This window comes from Miniopterus schreibersii (assembly GCF_964146895.1).
Source record: "Miniopterus schreibersii genome assembly, chromosome: 9".
In the NCBI taxonomy this organism is placed as follows: domain Eukaryota; kingdom Metazoa; phylum Chordata; class Mammalia; order Chiroptera; family Miniopteridae; genus Miniopterus; species Miniopterus schreibersii.
Window position 1 is genome coordinate 63,428,707 of NC_138118.1, and position 23,225 is coordinate 63,451,931.

At 46.4% G+C, this 23,225-nt stretch overlaps 1 protein-coding gene across 2 annotated transcripts in view; it reads left to right on the top strand.

Annotated features, from left to right (window-relative positions):
- Window positions 1-716: 716 nt before the first annotated feature.
- The window catches only part of NXPH1 (neurexophilin 1), a 269,962-nt gene continuing 247,453 nt past the window's right edge, over window positions 717-23,225 (top strand). The window contains exons 1-2 of one of the 2 annotated variants that reach the window (XM_081147845.1): window positions 717-1,886; window positions 2,738-2,901. In XM_081147845.1, coding sequence (XP_081003971.1) covers window positions 2,848-2,901 — 54 coding nt within the window. In that variant the 5' untranslated portion in view covers window positions 717-1,886; window positions 2,738-2,847. The remainder of the gene's footprint in view (window positions 1,887-2,737; window positions 2,902-23,225) is intronic. The other variant, XM_081147844.1, reaches the window with a different exon arrangement.

Genomic DNA, 23,225 nt, shown 5'->3' on the forward strand with positions numbered 1-23,225 from the left:
CCCCAGGACCTCTTGTGGAGAGCACACATTGGTATCTGGGCTCCCCCACACCCAACTGATGAAACCATAGAGCCCGAGGTGTGTCCAAGTGTCACACTGGAAGGAAGGACTTCCCAAAACTCATTGAAAAGCGCCATTCTATTTGGATGCCGCCAACTTGGGCTCCTGAGATTCGCTTTAACCCATCGCGTACAGATTAACATCACGATGTCACCTTGCAAACTGTCACCTTCCAGGCCAGGCCCTGGTGAGAGGAGTCTTAGGGAAGTAACAGGCGGGGCAGGGGGAGGAAGGGACTTGAGGACCGATCCGAGCTCGCCCAGGAGGACCTGGCTCCGGGCCTCTCACCAGATACCCGCGAAGTTGTGCGCTGGAGAGGGCAAGGGGGCGGGGAGGAAGGGACTAGGTTTGCGCGGGGATGGCCGGGGTGAAGAGGGGACAGACATACGGACATGGGGTTTAGAAACCCCGGGAGGGACAGGCACGGATAGAAAGACGCCGAGGACGGTCTCGGAACCCCAGAAAGACGGAAAAGGGAGACAGAAAATAGACAGAGAGACGGACAGCGGGAGTCAGCGAAGGGACCGAGACGGGGAGACGCTGGCCGAGTGGGAGGTGTCAGGAGAGGGGGAGGCGCAGTGCCCCCCGCGGCCCCGCTCCGCCCCCGGGCCCCACCCGCGCGCCCCTCCCGAGCCGGCCCAGCCCGCCCGAGGGGTGGACGCGAGTGGACGCGCAAGGTCGCCCAGTCGCCGCGCGCGCTGAATGGCTGGCGGTCCGGCCGCAGCTCCGCCCGGGCCCCGCAGCCACAGGTCCGCGCGCGGCGCCCAGCGTCGGCGCTGGAGGCCGGCGGGGGAGCCCTGCGCGGTCCCGCGCCCGTTCCCGCCAGCCCCGCAGCCCCGACACGCTCCCGCCTCTCCCCCGGCGGCCGCAGCCCTCCTCACGCCCCCGGGGAGGGGGCGCTGTGGCCTCCGGAGACCTCGCGGAGCCGCTTCTCTCCGCGGGCCCGGCCCGCTGAGAACCGGGGAGCGGGGGCTATTTACACGAGGTGCCGATTAGTCTCGGAGGCGTCGTTTACCCACGTGCCAGTGTGATCGCGCGTCCCGGGGAGGAGGCGCGCGGGACCGCGGACCTGCGAAGAGAGCTCCCGGGTCTGCGCCCCGGACCGCCGCGCCCTCCAGACTGTCCCTCGGGCTGGGCCGGACCGTCACCGCCGACAGCGCCCGCGGCTCTGCTGCGGAGCAGCTCCCGGGCTCCCCAGGGTCGCGGGCACCCGGGCAGCTGCTCCGTGCGCCAGGAGCTTTCGGGTTCTCGCCACCTCACCCCTCTTTCAGAAAATCGGACTGCTTGCAACTGCCCCGTGGCTTTTTTTTCTTGCAAAAGGCCAGTGTCTTATCTCTCAAGTTCAAGTGCCAAGGACTTGCCCAGTCTCCTCCCTGTGAAGGCATTTTTACCGCCCTTCCACAGCCTCGGGAGGCGGGGAGCCTTGGACCGCGCGTCCCAGCGCGGGCGCGGGCAGCCCCAGTCCGTCCGGCGCAGCATCCCGGGGCTTTCGCCTCTCTCCCTTCCTCTTCTCCCTCCTCCCTCCCTCCCCCGCTTTCCTCCTTTCCTTCACCCTTCCTGTCCTGCCTCTTAAGTGTCCTGCACCGTAAATCCAACTGTGCCAAGCCGAGGCTCCCGTGGAACGAATCCGGAGCGCGCCCCGGGCGCTGGGACGCCATCGCCGCCGAGGCTGGACGCGGCAGCGGGACCGGTCGGCGCCCGAGCATGGAGGCGAAGCGCCAGCGAGGGCACGTCCGGGGCGCCGGAGACGCCAGGCCCGAGTAGCGCCTCCATGGAGCCTGCCCAGAGCCGTCCCTGCTCACCGGATTCGCCCCCAGTCCTGCGCGGTAAGTACTCTCCGCCCGCACAGCCCCGGAGGGGACACAGTAGGGTGGGGGTGGGGGACAGGGCGCTGGGAAGGGGCGGCGGGGACGGTCACTGGTCGGGGGACAGCGCGCTGGGTGGGTGACCCTCAGACCCGGGTAGACGTGCGCTCTAGAAGTTCGCACAGCCTGTGCCCCTTGGCCCGAATGAAAGTAGTGCCAGCGCTGTGTGTGTGTGCGCGCGCGTGTGCGCAGAGCCCACGAATGGGTAAACTGAGCCTGGCTTTTCTGTTTGCAAATTTCACACCCCCTTTCCCCACCCCCACCCCACCGACGGTGTGGAGATGCCCAGCACCTAATCTCGGTCAGCGCTACCTACCCCTTCCTCTCCCCGCGCCCCCCTCGGTCAGCCTCGCTCGCTCGCCCTCGCTCTCTTTCTCTCTCCATCCCTCTCCTGGTGCGTATGTGTGAGAGCTCTGCCAGGGCTGGCAAAGAACCAGCCGCCGCGTTTAGTCCCAGCCGCCCCGCCATCAAACACTAGGGCAGTTCTCGCTGCCAGAGACGGCTGGGCTGCGAACCCGCCTGCGCGCGGCTCGGGCCCCGCCACCCCAGCCTCCGCCGGGACTCGCGCCCGAGGCGCGGGGCGCGAGGAGCCCCCGTCTCCCCGACCTGCCGCCCGCCTGCCCGCGGACCTAGCGCTCGCTGCTTTCCGGCGCTGGATTGACTCGCTTTACAATTTTCCCACCCCCGCCCCTGGGTGTGTTTTTTTGGAGGGGGGGGTTCACCCTCCCCACCACGACCCTCTTTCCCCTCGTGGTCGCCAAGCCTGACCTTGCCCGCGTGGTCATGGGCTGTCTGATTTCATTTGTATCTAGACTGCTGAGAGCGCTCCTTGCTCTGTAAAGTGGATGTCAGGTGGATCTATGTTTTTGAAGGAACAAAGACTCAGCGAAGGCAACGCCGAGGAAGTTTGAGACGCGGGAGGATGCGGGCTGCGTGCTGGTACGTGCTTCTCCTCCTGCAGCCCGCCGTCTACTCGGTAAGTCCCGCGGATCCCGCGCCCGCAGCCCCACCCCGGCGGCGAGGCCAGGACCCTGCGCGCGCGGAGGGCGAGGCCGCGGGCAGCGCGCGCGGCGCGAGGCCGGCGACTGTGTTGGAGCAACTTTGGCAAGCTGGTCTCTGGATCCCCGCGGGATTTTCCGGGGATCCCATCCCCATTTCCTGCCCCAGGGCCCCCTCTCCTGCGTGTGATTCTGAACTGCGCCTAGGGCACGCGAGACACCCAGAGATCGAGGAGGCAGGAGGACGGGGTGCTTTGTGACCGGAGAGGGCAAGGAGGAGGGGCGGGAGACATGAACTCTTAGGAATTCATCCCCAGAGTTTAAACGAAGGGAAACAGAGGCGGAGAGTGGGGAGCACGAATCTGCTCTGTGACTTTGAAAGTGAATCTGCCCCCTTGCCCCCCTCCAGTTTGGAGACGTGCACATGAAGTGCGGGTAACTTTGCTCGACTTGTAGGGTTGAGACGGGACACGCTGAACTATCAGGAGCATCACAAGCGATCAGATAGAGTTGGGTGAGAGATGCTCGGGCAAACATAAGCGGCTCCCTCTCCCTCTTTTTCCTATCTCTCCTTTTCCCCAAATGACCAAACCCGAACCCCAGTTCCACCGCCGAGACCTTTATTAGGGAACTGCAGACGTTGTCATGGGCAGAATTCTAGGCAAAGCCCTCATCCCAGTGCTCCCAGAGCCGTTTGGGGGCCTGGACTTGGCACACTGTTGTCCCTGGGGGAGGGAGGAGAGGTGAGAAGGCTTTACTGTGGTGGCAGTGGATGGGTAGCCGTGGGCACCGCGCGGAACTGAGGCGCGGAGTGCAATTTCCCCGGCCTCGCTTCAGGGAGGGCCGGGCGCACTCACACCCTGCTGAAGTTGTGCTCAGTGCACCGACCCCCACTTGCCCGTGTGCGCCCCTCCAGAGCGTGCTGAGGGCTCAGTGTGCTCTGATTAGGGGTAAGGGGCGGTGTGGGATCTCTGATGGAGCTGGATAAATGGGATGGGGGGATGCTGTTCCATAATCCCAAGAGCTCCAGAACCCACAAGTCTGGGAGCCAAAGTGTTGCCATCCTTGCAACTGAGAACGTTTTCCAGCTGTTGCCCTGGTGCCTGTGACAGCAGGGCTGCTAGTTGCGTGAACTGTGTGAGTGTGTAAGTGAACGTGTGTGTGACTATGTATGTGGGGGGTGCGTATTTAACGGGTGTCAGCTTCAATCCGAGAGCCCTCGATGTTGCGTCTTTGCACTTTTATCTCCTGGCCGTGCCGGCCGCGGACGCCAGGGGGCGCTGCGCGCCAGCGTCCTCGCCTACAGGACACCTTGGGGTAAACAGGTGAAAGCCGGGGCAGCCAATCCAAAAGAACAGCCTTCCTGAGTGTCACCGGAGTCTGTGCCTTCCCTGGCTGGAACGCAGACGGAATGCAAAAAGTGTCCTTTCCATTTCCCATCTCGTGCCCCAACCCACAAGTCCAGTAAACCCGCTGACTTTGAGAGCCCAGAGACAGAGGGCAGAAAGTTTGGCCAGAGGAAATACAGAAATTATTCATGGAAAGGAAGGGGAGGGGCTGCAAAGGGAAAGCTACAGAAGGGAAATATTCACCATTCCCTCGATCCCGGAAACCCTCTGGCCCCTCTCCTCTGCATACCTTTAGCATTACCTGAACCTCAGCTCAGTTCTTACACCCTTGGGCTGTGCTTATATACACACAGGGCAAAGGCTGGCGGCTGTAGTTCAGTATATTGCTCCGAGCAAGAATTTCGATATTCTGGAAAATAATCTATCAAAAGCAGAAGTGAAATCAATACGTTGTGTTAAATTTTAAATGTGTTTGTTGGCAGTTAAACCGTTTTCCGCTCATTACAACAACAGTGCTGGATTTATTCTAATGCGCTGCCTTCTCAACAACAAGCGCATTAATTCTCCTTTAATTGTAAACTGGGAGCATTTGAAAACCGTTCAGTGTGCAAATTATGCTGATTCAATTACCGTTTAGTTACAGACTTCATTACCTGAATGCCTTTTGGCAATACAGAGAAAGGAGACAATTTTTCCAGTTTCACTCCAAACAATACCAAATGTGAACAATAAAACAGAGAAGGCGATTTACAAGCCCATTCTTTTCTCTCTGACCTAAAGTTGTTTTGTGTGTTGGGGATCAGAATCCACATGCACCAGAAAAACAAAAGGCCGGTGGCTGTGACCCAGGGCAGTATTTCCCGGGATTGTCATCCCAGGGTTATTTACCAGGAGAATACCGAGCTGTTTTCTTGGAGGAGCAGGAAACTGACTTTTACCATGGAAATGGATTTTAAAAGGGGAATTGGGCAGTTCAGGATAGTTTGTTTAAGGCAACTAAATAAGTGAGCCTTGATTAAAGCTTGAGGGCCATGAGACAGACCAAGAAGTGCCCAGAGCTTCTTTCTCCATCTATTTTACTAAACACCAGAAACTGTAACTGAATTTAGCATTTATTGGTAGCCTCACCCTGGAACATCCAGACCTTTGCAAGCAACTGCGATAGATACATGCAGGTTGTCAGGTGCTGATTCAAGTTACGCGCCAAGAAGGCAGGAGTGGCAAATCATTATTTTATTTTGTTTTCCCCCTTATATTGACATAAGCCAGGGAGGAGCTTAAGGAGTAAATTTTTGTTTTTATGAGTTCACCCCACAAGTTTGGTGATAGGGACACTGTATGCATTGCTTCCTGACTGATAGCACAGTACCGTTTCCTTTAAGCTCCTGCAATCCCTGTTATGTTTCCCAGGGAGTAATCACCACATGATGCCCAGGGAGCAATGTTTGTTTAGGTATCCCCTATATAAAAATATTTAGGCTTCTGCCTATGGAGAAATATAGTAAATACTCCCAAATTTGGGAGGAACTTATTATGAAAAACAACTCTCTATCCAGCAGATCAGGGCTCCATATTTAAGCCACAATTGTCTGCCTGTGTTTGGGTAAATGTTTTCAAGGTATGTTTCTCGGCCCAGGGTTTTTTGAATGTCTGTTCTAAGTTGAAAATTGTGAGTCTTTTTGTGCTTATTGAGAGATGGGTCTGTCCTATTTCAAACTAGCAGCTTATTTTAGTACTGCAGTGGGAAGTCAATTAGAAATGGGTCTGCAGAGTTACCCTCTAAAGCATATTAAAATACTAAAAAATTACCACAAGGCTAACTCCAGTCATAAATGTAGGGAAGTGATTTTTTTTAAAAAAGGGAAGGAAATCTTCTGTTTATTGAATGCTGTGTATTGCAGATTTTAGAGTCTGGATTCAGCAGGAGAGACACCTATGGCATAAAAATACTTGTTAAAAATAAAAAGTCCTGCAATTTTTATTCTCCTGTCAGTTCTGGACTAATTCCAGAATATTTTCTGTATGAGTTAATGGGGGTAACAGGACTGTAGCATTTTAACTGAATTGAAACAAACACTGGGTGAAGTAGGGAAATGTGGCTTCTGGCTCTGAGGACTGGGCATCCTAAATTGAGTTATTTTCAGTGGGTCAAGCTGAAGGACAGGCCAGGGCACACAGGGAGGGCATCTCCTAGCAGATAGCAGAGGAGTCCTGTTCGGAGGCTCACCTGTGACAATTTGCAGAGTCAAGCATTGATTCTAATGAGTGCTCTCTGGGCCCTTCAACAACAAAGTTGCTCAGAGATTGAGTCCAGAGAAACTGACAAGGGGTTGAACTATGTTATTGTGATCAGTCATATCCACAGTACTATTCTAATGAGAAGAGACGCTCACCCTCCAATTTAGGTGCCACTAACTAGTTCTGATAGGAATTAAAATGGATAATAATCTGATTGTTGTTGTTTTTAACCAATATGGACAAAGAAATGGAACTTCTTTCTAAAAATGGATCTTCTTTCTAATGCTTAAAAAACATTTTGAATCATCTATTCCCTCCCATTAGGGTGTCCTTAAGATATGAATTCCACACCAATTGTTTAATAGAGATTAAAGAGTGACTGGTATATTTGTGGAATCCTACCTCTGCACAGGTTGAAGCCAGACCCTTTGGGTGAATTCACTCGTTAGGAAGGTGGCTGTTAAGAAATGTGGAAGCCAAGGGGAAAGCAGCAGGAGAGAGACCATTAATGTTTATCCTTTGGACTAGGTATATGTATTTCCCATCCTTTGAAAATCAAGCCAGCTGCCCACTTAAAACTTTAATCAATTTGAGCTTATACCTGAAAACAACAACAACATGTTAACTAACTATGGCTATTTAGTGTTCTCTATTAAGGCCAGTTCTTGGGAACAGTACTAAAATTCCCTACTCCATTGCATTTCCTGACTCTTCCACCTGGTATCAGCCTTGCTGCTATAGGATTAAACCTAGATTTTGGAAGGAGCCTCTGCCCCCAGCAGCACAGCATGAGAATTCACCAGTTGAGGGTTCTGTGGGAGAAGTTGCATTTTCCTGAAATGCTCAACTCTCCACTGACCAGGAAAGCAGCTCTCTGGGTGTGTGGGAAACCCTTGGGGGGGGGGGGGCGGTATCCTTCTTCCTCACTTCCAGGAGGATTATCATGGTCTGGGGCCTTCTAGTGATAGCTTCGGGGAAACTGCCTTCAGTATCAGAAGGGTCGAACCAGAATTGCTGCAACTCCCTCAGCCCATATTTTCCGGGAAAGCCATTAAGTTCGTGGCTCTTCTTTGTGCGAAGTTGATTTCTATTTGGCTTTGAATTGTCAACGGCTATTTCCTCTTTAATGAAAGTGTTGTCTGGGTGCAAAATATATCAGGTGGCAGGGAAATTGGTTTCTTTTTTTTTTGAGGTAGGTGCCCAATGTCCTACTTTTCTATCTGCAGGAAGATTTTCTGCAGACTACAGAAATTGACAGCATTGTCCAGGTAATAACCGTCGCCCACAATATTTTCAAAAGGACGTTTGACTGATGAAAGCATTTGGATATTGCCTTTTCAAATAAGCAATTTTCTGTCTTGGGGTTCTTTGATTTTATAGGGGGTGGGGAGAAGGGGCCACACATTGGCAAGGAGATGGCTTCCCCATCTTGCCCAGACCTTAAATACAAGTGCTTGTCAGCTTCGCTTGAAATTCTGAGGTCTGAAGAGCCCTTAGCGAGTTTGGCTGCCGCGCGTTAGATGTTAAGGGTCAAAAGGGAATCCCGAGCCTAAGGAAGAGCATTCTCCTTGCACTCTCCGCCCACAAAGAAAGCCAGTGTAAGCTCTGAAAGTTTGCCTGCTCTCCAGTGGCAAGTTAGGAAGTGTGCATGCTTTCTGATTTTTAAAAAAATTTTTTTTTTTAAAGAAAGTGCCCAGCTGTGATTCAATTCAGGAAAGTTCTCGTAAAGCAACCACATGCTTAGGCGCTTCTGGTGTCATTTCCAAGTCCCTAACGGCCCTCGCCCTTCTCATTGATGGAGGGAGGCGCGGCCGGCGCCGTCGGGTCGGCGGCTCCCCGCAGGCGCGGGTGGCTCAGCGCGCTGCGCTCTCGCCTTCCCCCGCGTTCTCCCAGGCGCGACTCGTCCAGCCCCGCCGCACGTTCGCAGGAATTTGCGGTCTTGATTTATCTGCCACTTAAGCTCGCGACCAGCGCTTTTTCTCGGTGTCAGCACTAATTCCTACCGGAGCTTGGTAAACACGGCGCGCGCATTTTTCTGCCGCCGATTGGCATGTTGACGACTGCGCTTGAAGGAATGTGACGATAAAGTGGGAAACCAAAGCTTGGCGAGCACTTAATCAGGGATAAAAAGGTTCTGCTGTAAGGATGTCACTCAATTTATTGTGAAAGTCGAATGAATTACGTTTAATGAAAGTGCTCCCCAGATGAATATTACCAGCAATTTCCTGAGTTGGCTCTGTCAGCTCGATATGAGGAAATGCCAACCCAGATCAGAAAAGAGCGCCCATCTCAATTACTATGCAGGCTTTCCAAGAGCGGCTTTTTTATTGAGATGATATATATTGGCGGCTTCTCCGTGCCGCCTCCGCGCGCCCAGAAGCGCCTTTGCGCATCTCCCGAGTTTGAGGTCTGCCCTCGCGGGCTGCTGGCTGTTGTTTAAACTTCCGAGGGGCGCAGCGCGTTTCTGCTGCGGCCTGAGAACCTAATCACCTCCTCTGTAAACAGCTTATCTTAGTATATTTTGTTTACTATGGAGGTGGGGACTGGCTGGGGGGGGGGGGTAGCTGGGGGTGGGGCGGAAAGAATTCCCTCGCTCTGGTTGCCTTTGTCATAGGAAGTTCATTCAGCTTCTGGTGAAGGGTTCCAGAGGGTGGAAAGCCGGTGGTGCCTGGAGCTGGGGCGTCGGGATAGTGCGCAAGGTGGGATGCCAAGGAGCTACGAGGGTGCAGCACGTGCCTCTCTGGCTGCAGCTACAGAAAAGCCTCCTTCCGCTCCTATTTCATTTAAAGTAACGAGGGTATTTTACTTGTTCTAGCCGGAAATACGACGGGGAGGGGGATACCTAGGCCCCAGTCCGAGAGCATCGCCTCATCTGCATGAGAATGGAGAACCTGGAGGCTTTTCTTGTCCCGTTTCTTTCTCCCACAATAAGGCACATTGCTGCTTAGAAAAACCCAATATTTCCTTAAGAACTGGCTCCTGGGGGCTCTGCTGAACCGGACTCGGGCCAGCCCTCGCCCATCACCCCGCTACACTAATGGATTATGACGGGGAGGATCCGAGGCAGCGGCGCCCAAGGGTGCAAAGGGTGGTTGGGCACCCTCGCCCCAGCGGAGGGAGGGGGTGTCCTCCTGACGCATCTCGCCCTAGGTCTCAGACCCCGTCCTCACCACTGATTTTAGGGCCATTGCAAGCCATCCTCCACAGTTAGGAGCGATACACTTTCTTCGACGTAGGCTTCCTACCCTCGACTCCGAAACTCTCAGCCCTGCGACCGAAGCTGCAGCGTCGGAGCGCCCGGGCCCGGGAAGTTTCCCAGCAGGAGTCGCTGCCGCCCCAGCTGCGCGCTGTGTCGTCTGCTTTCAGCCTCAGGTCACTTCGAGCAGTCCCAACCGATTCCTGGAAACACGGGTGCGGCCCTCTCGTTTCTGGACCCCAAGGCCTCACACCAGAGCCTTGCCTCTGGGGAACTTTTCGTGGCCGCCGCCAAGGCTCGGTGCTCCGGGGGCAGCAGGTGGAACTGCAGCAGTTGCTGGCGGGAGGCCGCCCGCACCGAGGTTGAATCGGGTGGTGGCGCGCGGCTGGGCCGCCCGGGCCGCCCAGAGGCTCTCCAGGACCACGGACAGCGCCAAGGCTCCGCCTCGCTCCCGCGCCTGCTCGGCTCCTCTGCAAGGAGAGTGGGCGTTTTCCGCAGACGCCTCCCTCCGGTCCCGTCTTGACCGTGGAGACTCAGCTTCTCCACCCAGTCATTTGGGAGCCTAAGCTCCGACCGCTAGGTCCCCAGTGTTTGCTGTGGTCAGAGCCTCTCGTTTGCACACCTCCCCCCACCCCTGCGCGGTTGTGGCTTCACGTGATCACCACCGAGTCCCTCCCCAGTGGAGGTGCGCTCTTCTTCCCCCCACCTCCTCCTCCCTGCCCCCCTTCCCTCGCACAGTGCCCAGACAGAAACACGGATCTTGCAGTGTCGAGCTGTAAGTGTCCACAACAACGTAAAAACCTCGTCTGGCAGATAAGGAAACTGAGGTAGGGAGAGGGGAATCAACTTTCTCACAAGAGTAAAACCAAGTGGGGGGGAGTGATTGCTGCCCTACCTGCCACCTGCGGGGAACATGACAGGAACCACCAAGACGCCCACCAGGATCAAGCGCCTTTAATAAGCAGCGCGCGGAAGCGGGGGAGGGGCTGGCGAGCAGTCCTAATTATTATGAATTTCTATAGGAGCAGTAATTATTCACGGGGAGCAGGACAGATCACTGCCCGGGCCTGGGAAATCGATATATTTGCTATCGAAAGTGCCTGGCTCGCCTTTAATGCAGACGAATTAGGGATGGAGCCTCATTATTTTTCGCGGGGAGGCTCTCCGGCGTGGGGTCTGATGCACCGTGGAATCTATCATCATTAGACCCGAGATGGGGTGGGGAAAGTTCCTATTTATTTACTTAGCAAAACAAACCAACCCCTCCCCTCAAGCCCCTAAATAACCCCCTAAATAAACACTTATGCACAACCATTGCCCCGCCTCCCCCCCCCCCCCCCCGCCCCTGGCTCCCAGCGCAGCCCCGCACGCTCCGGGGGCGTCTCGGGACCCCCGGAGCGCGCGCCGCGGTCACGCAGAGCCTGCGCAGGTCCTGGTTGGCGCCGGCGCGCGTTTGATTTGGTGCAGAAACCAGCCGGGGAGTACCGGGCGCCGACGCTAGAGGATCCTGCGTCACAGGGGAGACCGGCTGGGAAGTTTTGTCCGTTTCTCTCGCCTTCGTGTAAGAGTCAGTCCGCTCAGGACCAGGGGTTCTGCGCACCCCCGAGGTACTGAAGGAGCAGAGGTCTGGGGGGTAGTGCTCCACCAGCACACGTCAGGCGGGGTCGGGCACTGAGCAGCAAGGGAAGGGAAGGTGTCGGTGCCGCGCGCCAGGGCTATTCTCGAAGGCCCTGGGGAGACCGGCCTTCTTCCCCAGGCGCAGCCCCTGCTCCACAGCGCTGTGAATGCGCCCCGCGTCCCCCCACTGAAGTTGCCGCACTGTTAAGGGTCTGCCCACTGTGCTACCCAGTGCCCCCCCCCCCCCATTTCTCCGTCTTTCGCACCCCGCACTCCCTGGCACAGCCTTTCTCACCCTGAGAAGCTGTCTGATGCCCCTGATGGGCAGCTGCTGGGATGAAATTTGTGCTCTTGCGCAGGTCTCTTCACTGCTCCCTGTAATGCCATAGTTCTCGTGGGCAGCGGAAGTGTGCATTCCCGTGTGTGCGCACGTGTGTGTGTCTGTGTGTGTGTGTGTGCATTTTGGAGTGCTTGGCCTTCATCTGGCAGGTTTCTTCCTTGTTACAGAAGAGCAGTTACTGCAGAGAAGATAGGGTGGGGCGCTTCAAAAATGAAGTCCATAATTGCAGTAAAATTAATCATAATTATAATAATATTAACGAGAGCAAAATTTAAAACTGTGGACTTCCAGGCACTAAAGCAGTAGTAGTGAACTTCTCCCCTTGTTTTCTTTTCCTCAGAGCCCAGCCTTTCCTGGTGTATTGTGGTTACCTGAGTGTCTTTGTTGCCTTGCCTCCAGAGACAGTCAGCCAACGCAATACTGAGACTGTATGATCTACTGGAATCATTTCCTCCCACCATCTTCATTTTTAGAGGCTTTATAATTAAACTAGGTGAGATATATGTAGTATACATCCAGTGGAGAGTCTTTTTATTTTTATTTATGTAGCATGCTGAGAAAGGACAATTAAGGAAGTGCTTATGTTGAAGGAATAAGCTTGGTTTGATATTAACAGAAATGCCCTTTTAATTTACCTTTTTTTTTAAGTCTAAAAGACTCTTTCTGTGAGACCATATCCCAGAGTCATGCCCCCCCCCCCTTTTTTTTTGAGTCATGCCTTCTTAAGGAGAGATCCCAATAAAGTGAAAACAACAATATTAACTTGTATCAACTTAGTGGAACAAAAGGCTAGCTGCTCATTGGATATGTACACTGAGCTTAGCATGCAAAGCTGCCCTGTGATGCAGGAAGCTGAGCAGAAAGAGCTAGCTCTAAATGGCTGTAAGGCCTCCATTTTTCTACCTCTTCCTGCCCCTAACCACGTCACAATGCACACATTTACACACAGCGTAACAGGGTCTTCCAGAGCCAACACAAAGGCATCATTACTGCAAACCGGCAGTAATTTTAATAAAATTGAAATTCACAGACTAAAAGGAAGGAGGCACAGGTTTCCTTCTTTACAATCAGTTATTGACAGAAAAATTATGATAGAAAGACTTGGAGAAAATTTCCTGGCTTAGTAGAGCCTTTTTCATTTACAGGTTAAACACACAGACACACAAGAGACCAATGCTGTATATAATCATGTACATTTGTATATCTACTGTTTGAAGGATTCTATGAAAATTGTAGTGGAGAAATCTTTTGTTTTCATAAATTGTTGGCCTTGAAATTCCAACTTGGGCCTGACAGTACCATTTCCTTGATAGGAATCTGGTACCTGACACTACACTATTGTCCTATTTGTGTCAGCACTTGCAGCTGTAGAATGAAAGCAGTTTTGGTAAAGAGGAACTACTGGCAAGATAGCTAGAATTTTATATATATATATATATATATATATATATATATATATATATATATATATGCCAGCCTCTCCAACTGAACTTTAGAAAATGATTTTTCTCCTTGTAACCTTGTAGCTGAATGTTATGAGAGGCCCATAGGTATATAAAACAGCTTATATAAAATTAATGGACTGCTTTACATTCACAATCTCTTACTTGTGAAGCCCTTGTAAAATACCACATCTATTTAAAGTCGGAAGAATATAAAGTCAGGTTTTGCGTGCAATCGATAGTGGTAAATGGTTTGGCGAAAGATTTGATTGTTTTGAGCGAGTTTGACAATGTGATGAAAATTCATTGTCTGTCTTTGTGCACTGATGTGCTAATCATAAGGCTGCCTCTTCTTTTATGTACTTGACCAGTTTTGAAACAGATTGTAAGATTCCAAGGCAACATCCAAATATGTAGTCAAAATTTCGAGAAAGATGCATTTATTGACTTACCAGATTACAGAGAGATCCATGGGTCACTATGAAGTCATAAATGAGGGAGAAATTACAAAAACCCTCCAACCTTGTTTTATTATTTTCTTAAAATGTTTAACAATAGATTTATTGGAGTTGTATACTCAGAATATTTATATGCATTTTTGAAAAAGAAAATAAAGGTTTTAATTTAGCATCAAACTTCATAATAGGAGATTTTCTGAATACAATGAAATTATTAAAATAAATCTCTTCTTGCTTTCCTTAAGTGTGGGCAAAATTTGGAAAAGTTGGAGGTCTTTATTCTTTTTTTCCTCAAAACATATATTAAAGACCATATTTCTTTATATTTTGTCATTTGGCTTATGGATCTCTAAGACATGCAATATTTCTTTTTCCTTACTGTGCATTTTCATTTAGGGAACGAATACATTGTTTTTGTCTTGCCTTATTGCACTGAGAATTATATGTAGCCCAAAAGCATAGTGACATTTTCTTTCTTTTTTTAATCTTCACCTGAGGATATATTTTTATTGATTTGAGAGAGAGAGAGAGAGAGGGAGAGAGGGAGAGAGAGAGAGTGGAACATCAGTGTGAGAGGGAAACATCAGTCGGTTGCCTTCTGTACTCACCCTGACCAGGGATAGAACCCACAACCTAGGTATGTGCCCTGGCTGGGGATGGGACTCACCACTTTTTGGTGTATGGGTCCCCACTCCAACCTACTGAGCTACCTGGCTGGGGCAACATGGTGACATTTTCAAAACCTCTGTCCTTCTTTCCCCTATTTCACTTGAAGCTTACTTAGTGTACATATACTCTTTTTTTTCTTTGTAAAAATGGCCACTGGACTATTGTGTTAACACCTCCTCTACATAAGAAATAATTGTGTAACTTACCAACCAGCTACATGCATTGCTTCTGCTGCTTAACACTTGATGGAAAACTCTTAAAAACATGGACTGGATTACATGGGATTCATTATCCTTTCTGTCTGAGAAGTTTTCAGTGAAAATGCCATAATTAATCCCAGGTTTGATTCAAAAACCTATTTGGAAAATGATGAATTGTGATTTGTTGTGGAGCAGCTGTGGTGTTGGTAATGGGGCTAATTACATGATCTCTGAAATTGAAAATATAAAATACCTTTATTCACATATCTTTTTTCATTATTTGTGAATAGTTTCTTGCACCAGGGTACCATCATTTATTGTTTCACAGAATTAAATGCAGAGAAAGATGCAAACCACTGCATATGAAAGGAAGTTATTCATGTGTATTCAGTGTAGTATTTCTCTGGTCTTGATGTGAAACTTAATTGCTATTGATGTGGAGATTTTGCAGAACATGGCAGAGTTTTTGCCTTTCACAAGAAATATGTAATTGAATGATGAGTACCTCACGTTAAATTTTCAACTTTATTTCTTTTGGTTTAACAAGGCAGAGTTATGAACAGCTGCACCAAGAGACAGCCACAACCTCTAGCCATGATCAAGCTAATGCAGATCAGGCCCTCGCACATAGGAGCTGAGCTACCACTCTTGGATCTGCAGCTCTGCTCTCAGGCTTAAATGTTGTGGAATGTGGAGGCATGAAAAGTGAATGATTTGGCTCAGTATGTTTAATCCTTCCTTGCATTCTTGACTGAAATCTTTTGCAATTAGAATGGCTCTAATTAATGTGTGGCTAAACACATTGCCTATCTCTCAAATTGATGGATCCCCCCACTCCCCTAGAAAAAGTGGTGAAAAAAAATGAGAAGCTTAAAATGCAAATTCACATACCAAAATATGGTTGATATCCTACCAAAGACCACTACTTGCAGCTAGATGGATAGTGTCATGGCTCTTGTGCAAGCGTCAATACTGAATTCATGGTAAAAATAGATGAGTTATGATGACAAGGTGGGTGACTTCTTGGCTTCAGTGAGGACCTGGACACAGGAGGGAGAAAACAGGCCCCTTTTCATTCACCCCAAGTCCCTCCCTCACTTCAATTCTTAAGGGAAGCAGCATTTTAAGACATTAGAAGAAAGGAAAGTAAAAGAATGGCGACGTATTTTCTTAATTTTGTAATCTTGGGCAAGCTTTTAAACCTCTTAGACCTCAATTGCCTTATTTTTTAAATGGGGCTAGCAACACTTCTTACCTTACAGAGTTATTGAGGATTAACTGCACTAATACGTAATAAGAGCATAAAAAGGTGCCTGGCACTTAGCAGTGGTGAATTTAGCAAGAAAAACGTCTTTCTACAGCCCTTATAGAGATGAAATGCAAGGCCTAATTCTACCCTAGGGTCATCCTATCTTTTGTTTCCCTCTTGCAGCTGGTTGATTGCGGTATAGTTGCCCAGTCCTGCCCAGAAATCCATATGTATTTAATGTGAATCATAATCACTGTGACTAATACCAGAAGAAAACGACCATTTCCACAGCAAGTAGTCAAGTGTTTATAGAAATGATGAGACAAGTCATTGACAGGTCCAATGAACAGGTTGCCTAGTTGAGATGAGAATTCTTGTGATGTTTTAATTTCATGCGGCAAACACTTTGGATGTTTATTAAGACCTCATTTAAAACATTGATTTATTTGTGAGGGATATTTATTTTTAATTACTTTTAACACTTGGAATTCACTTAAAATTTGCACACAAAGTAATCTAAACATAACCTACTGTGTTTTAAAGTGGAGGAACCTTTGGCCAGGGGACACAGGCTACTTTATTCCATTGAAGTTTATCATAGCTGAATGTCTGGATGTAATTGCACCTTAGCTCCCTGGAGTACTAGATGAAATACTTTGATGGGATGAGAGCCACAGTATCCCTCTCATATTCTGCTCAAAATATCTCCAGTATGCCACCGTATGCCTCCTTCCAAGGTATTACGCTGGGTACCCAAGAAAAGTTCCTATGCAGAAATACTATTTTGTGTCTTGGATTTGACATGAGAATGGGGATGCCGTGGGGCTGATGGCAAAGTATAAAATGTTCTCTTTTTTGTTTACACCCTAAGCCATGCACTGTGTCAGGACTTTAGCATGATTTTTTTTTTTTTCCATTTAGCTCTCTTAATAACCCTAATAATGAAATGATAGGTGCTACTGATATCAGTAAGGTACTGTTAATATTACTAATATTAATATATTACTATGCCCATCCTAGTCATATCATTAATAACATTCCATTTTATAGATGAGGAAATTGAGAGTATGAGTGTCTGGTGTAAGGTGGAAAGAGTCTATCCCAGGCAGTCTAATTCTTGAGCCAGTGCTTTTAATTACTACACCATATTACATGTGTGTGTGTGTGTGTGTGAGAGAGAGAGAGAGAGAGTGTACTCACACATGCACACATGCATGCATGGGTGCATATAATGGTGGGAATGAGAATGGGTCTCATTTAAAATATTTTTGAAAGAAGTAACTATGTTGCTTTCTACTTTAATGGATTGTCCTTCTTTCCAGCTCTTCTGGGTAGCACTTCTTTGGGAAACTGGAGTGTGCTGTTGGTCCCGCTATAATTTAGTAATTTTATTAGCTGTAGTTCTTATTCTTGAGGGGCTTCCCATAAATGGAGGAGACAAGGTAACAAATGTAGGTTTGTTACTGATGGTTGTGACTCCAGCCTATGCTGATGGTGTGTGGGACACGATCTCCTTAGGAAGTCTGCATCTATTGACCTGACTGCTATGAAAAATGATCCCTGGGCCTTGGGGTAAGGTAATAAGTGAGACCGGGGCATAAAGCACAGCCCTCACAGTCATCTGTGATGGAGTTTAAAATGATCCATAACATCTGTATCTCTCCTAACAAATCACATAGCTGCTTTGTGAATTACTTGTCATGTCTGGTCAGGAGGAGGTGGGGAGAGGAGTTTGTTTATAAGGGTGTAAATATGTGTAAGAGGCATAAACTCTAGTGTCTTTCATGGCATTTATTCTCATGAGTCCAGTGTTTCTGACAGCTTACCAGATATAAAAGAGAGATGCAAATCCACATTCTTTTAAAAGTAAAATCTTTGCACAATGATACAAACTAAGAAATGTTTTAAAAAAAAGTCTGTTTAGCTTAATACCTTCCAGTCAAAATGGTCCCAAACACTCAACTAGTGTAGCATAAGCATTTTCACCATAGTATGGATATGTGATTTAAAAATAAAATACAAAAATGCTCACAAATTATTTTATGGAATTAGTCTATGTTGGATTTAAAAACTTCCTATTTCTGAAGAATAAAAGTAAACCCAAGATCTCCTGCCCAAAGTGGAAGCCCTTTGGCCTGGCTCTATTTCAGTCATGTACTACATTTGACCTTGGAAGAGCTTAGTTATGCCTTGGGGCAAAAAATTAAATGTTCCATTTTGCAGCAGTATCATCTTTCACCTTTATGTGGATTTAAAAATGTAAATAAAATTGCTTTCTGTAAATGGTATACATGAAGGTCATATTCATAGTCTTTGCAAGAATTCAAAATGCCATTTGACCCATCATTGGCTCAATAGATAATAATGTTTTCTATTAGTTTCTAGTAATCTACTTTTTAAGCATTTTATGACTCAATATTTTTATGCCTAGTTCCTAGTTTGTGAAATAGGAAATCAGAAATAAACCTTTTAGCACTTCATTGTAGATTTATTTATAGAATATGTGCTTCCAACTTTGAACTTTTAAAAATGCCAAATCTTCCCAGAATACATTTCCTTTGTAATAAAACTGATTTGGCTGACTATCTGCAATGAGAGAAGAATGTGCTTCTGAAAAATGTTGAGGGCTCAAGCTTATTTCAGTTATCATCTGTTTTCATTTTGCTTATTATTTTCCATATAAATCAGTCAGAAAACAGGGAGGGTTTGGGGACCTTGATAGCAGAGGGCAATCAATGGGTGCAGAAAGTAAAATAACTGCTCTCCTCTGAGAGAGACAGAGCTAGAGATTGAGACTGAAATTGAGATTGAGATTGAGATCGGGATAGAGATAGAGAGATAGAGATAGAGATAGAGAAAGAGAGGAGAGAGAGAGAGCAGGGGAGAGAGAGAGAAAGGGAGAAAGAGATATTGAATTCTTTTAATTGGAATTTGGATAATAAGATCCTGACAGATTCTTGTATTTAACTGTCACAATTTTGATGGCTAATGACTTTTGATGGCTTCTTCTGGAGGCACCGGTCAGAAGTTTCCAAGGCACAGGTGGCTTTATCAGCCACAGTAAGAGTTTCTTTTTCTTATTAACCTTGAGCTGAACCAATTATTGTGGGGAAGATGAGTAGACCAATGTCATCCCAAGTTTTTCTGTCTTTGGGAGATTATTTGGTTTGTTGAATAATGAGTTGAGATCACTCTGTTTCAAAAGTTTCTAGTTTTGTTTTTATTGTAAAGAGTATTAGCCCTCTCTCTGAGGAGATATGTAATGAATATTCAGTGACCAAGGCCATAAGACTAAGATGATGATATATCCTGTGTGCATGGGTGGTCCTGTTTTATGCCTATTGTCTGTATCAAAAAGACCTTCCCCTATTCTCAAATAAGTCATATACTCAACTTACATATGACTCAGTGTTCAAATGGCTAATGAGAAAGGTTGATTATAAGCCTTTATGAAAGGCTTATGATTATGAATGATTGTTGAATAGGCCAGAAGAGCATTCCCATCTCTATTTTATGTTCCTTTTCTATCAGGCATTCAGGGTACTCATACACTTGGATAACTGGGGTCTACTATCATGATGTGCTTCACGGAATGTATTCCATACTCTTTTGTTTGCAAATCTGGTAAAATATTTTATTAAATATCATGCATTACACAGTCATGGGAAAAGCTGGTAGGAGAAAAATGACTGATTAGCCACTCACAGGTGGCATCAGTTTGGTGAAACTGTTTTGGTCCAGGGCCCAGAAACTGAACTTTGCCAGTGCTTCTAGAGTTAACACTGAGAAATAGATTCATTCTAATCAGAATAGCATTTTGAAAATACCCTTTTCTTATGAGAAAAATATCTGAAACACTATTTGGAGCACATTCCTTTCTGGAGAGTCCAATTGGTAATCAAGATATATATATATATCTTTAAGTTTATTTTATAAGAGGCCATGTCAGAGCCCAGAGTGGAGTTGTCTTGTATCTTCCCATCCTTGAGAGCATGTATCCCCTTGCTTACTTCTGTGAATTTCTATGCTGACAAACCCATTCTTTTTTTTAATATTCTTTCTTTAAATGTGTTACTATCATGGATGAAACTTCAAACAGCTTTTCATGTGGACGTATTTTTTGTTGATTTTATTAGATCCCCTCGAGGTTGTTTTTGGGCTTATACTATCTTGGTTCTTGTTAGGCTGGTACCTCATTGACACCTTTAACTCTACCATGCTTTACATCTATTTTTTAAGGGTTCTGTAAGGCCTTGAGACTAGAAAAATGAACATATGCTGTTGATTTAATAGGTTTCTCTTTCATATCTCAACTTAGGAGTTTTTCATGATGTGTGATTCAAGCAGTTATATAGGCTCCTAGGCAAAGCCATTTTGTGTGTGGTGGCAAGAGGGAAGAAGAAAGCATTTTCCATGCCTCTGTTCAAATGCTTGACCTTCTAAAAATTATTTTTAATTTTATTATTATTATTATTATTATTATTATATATATTTTATAGTAGATGACGTCTTAGTTTCTCTAAATTTCTTGAGGTTACAGAAGTTGGTGCCTGGTTAGACATTAAAAAGAGTAGGGGGGGGCCTGGCCAGATGTGGCTCAGCGGTTGAGCATTGACCTAGGATCCAGGAGATCATGGTTTGGTTCCCGGTCAGGGCACATGCCTGGGTTGCGGGCTTGATCCCCAGTTGGGGGCGTGCAGGAGGCAGCCGATCAATGACGACTCTCTCATCATTGATGTTTCTGTCTCTCTTCCTTTCCCTTCATCTCTCTGAAATCAGTAAAGATATATTTTAAAAAATTTAAAATTTAAAAAGAGTAGGGGGTAGGGTGAGTTGTTGTATGATTAGCACTAGAGCCATTTCATAAATTCTCTTCTGTGTTGCAGATGCTCTGGCAAAAATGAACTGGATTCTCCTTGGTAGAGAGCAAGCTCAGGAGATGAATGTGCAGCCTGGTTTGCTTTTGTGGGAAATCTCATGAGGAATTGTTCCCTAGGAATCTAATTGGTGCAGGTCTTTGGCAAGGATAGAATTTTTAAAATTTTATTTTTAATTTTGGTAAAATATACATAACATAGAACTTACCATCTTAACCAAATATTAAGTGTACAGTTCAGTGGTGTTCAATACATTCACATTGCTGTGCAACTAATTTCTAGAGCTCTTTTCATCTTGTAAAACTGAAACTCTATACCCATTAAACAATACCCATCTCCTCCTCCCTTCAACCCCTGGCAACCACCATTCTCCTTTATGTCTATGAAATTTGTCACCATGTTTTACATTAGATCCCCAGAACTTATTAATTTTATTACTTAAAGTTTGTACCCTGCAACCGACATTTCCCCATTTCCCCCACCCCTCAGCCCTTGGCAACAAGCTTCTACTCTCTGTTTCTTGAGTTTCATGTTTTTAGTTTCTACAGGTCCGTGAGTTCACACAGTATTTATCTTTTTCTCTGTCTGAATTATTTTACGTAGCACAAAGCCCTCAAAGTCCATCCATGTTGTTGCAATTTCTTCTTTTTTATGGCTGAGTAATACTCTTATTGCATATGGATTTCATTCTTATTATCCATTTGTCCATTGATGGACACTTAGGTGGTTTCCATATCTTGGCTATTGTAAATAATGCGACAATAAACATGGGGGTGCATATATCTTTTCAAGTTAGTGTTTCATGTCTTTCAGATATATACCCAGAAGTGGGGTTGCTGGATCATGTAATAATTCTATTTTTAATTTTTTGAGGAACCTCCATACTATTTTTTATAGTGGTCATACCAATTTGCATTCCCACCAACAGTGTACCACAGTTCCCCTGTTTCCACATTCCCACCAGCATTTCTCTCTCTTCTTTTTGGTAAAAGCCATTCCAACACGTGTGAGGTGATATCTCGCTGTGATTTTGATTTACATTTCCTTGATGATTAGTGATATTGAGCACCTTTTCATGTACCTGTTGGCCATTTGTATACCTTCTTTAGGAAAATATCTATCCAATCCTCTGCTCATTTTAAAATCAGATTTTTATATTTTTTTTGTATGAGTTCCTTGTATATTTTGAATATTAACTTCTTATCTGATACATGGTTTGTAAATATATTCTCTTCCATTTTGTAGATTGCCTTTCATTTTATGGAGAGTTTCTTTTGCTGTGCAGAAGCTTTTCAATTCAGTATAATCCCACTTGTTGATTTTTACTTTAGTTCCTTGTGCTTTGGTGTCATATACAAAACATCATTGCTAAGACCAATGCCAGGGAAGAAGAAAAAAGTTGTTATACCATGCCAGGAATTTTACTCCACCATGGAATCTAAAATGGACTAAAAGAAATCATCAGATTTATTTTCCAAGATATATTTTTCTTCTTATAGAACTGAGAGTGAGAGAGTGAGAGACAGAGGCAGAGGCAGAAACAGAGGCAGAGACCCAGAGACAAGAAAGGGAGGGAGAGAAAAGCATTCAGCATTTGCATCTATTCTGTATTTAGACACTATCATCATAAAATATTACCCTTTCCAGTGAGCTGAGCAGTTGACATGAGCTCCTGCCTTCTTAGTCACCCAGCATCTGAAAATGATTCTAAATATTTTAATCAGCAAGAAAGAGACCAAGGGAAAAAAATCCCCAAAGAACAAAAACAAAAACCATGCACAGCCACCAAAAATTTTATGGAAGTGTCTCACTGGTTTTGAAGATGGCTGCATGTCCCAAATGAGGCATTCTGCAGGTTGTTTTTCTAAATATATAAATGCTCTTAATCAAGAGCCATAAAAAACGATTTGCTTTAAGAAAAGTCAGTGTTTTATTGATTAAACTTTCTTAGGTGAGGAACTTCTGAGTTGTGTATAATTGTTGTGAAGACTATCATGATACCAGTACTAGGGAGTTCCAAAAGTGAATGACTTTTCTAACGTATGCCTTATACATAATTTTGAAAGAAAAAGTTAGAGGACTGCCTTTCGGACCTGGCAGATTGCCAGTGAACAGTGAGATATGGCTGAAATAACAGATGATTTTCTAGGTCTCAGGAGTTTAGACTTTAGAGAAGATGATCAGTTTTAACCACTACAAGGCCTGGGACAAAGCATTTCTCCTCTGCATTGTGCATCACACTTCCCTCATAACACAATTCTTCATCTTCGCCCAACCCTTACTCCTATTACATATTTGGCTCCTATTGACTGGGGAAGTGGTAGAATTAGGACCATTCATGAAGAATGTAGAAGATCCTTTATGATGTGCTTTGGCTACTCGCTCCTCTTTCTGACCACTACTTTATCTCTCCTCACTCTATCTAGGTCCTAGGATATATTAAAAATTAAGAATGAATACAAGGTTTCATTTAAAAAGAAAAATGTGATTCTGGAGAAACATGTCTGGTTCATGGTAAAGGTAGAAAGGATGAGCCAATTTTTCTAACAATCAGTGTTCAATGGAACCCGATATGGAAACCAGAGTTCACATTCCTATTGAGCGATATAATAGTTTTTGTCAATCATGAATTTCTCTGTTCTTGGAGGTTATCACAGCTAGACATTC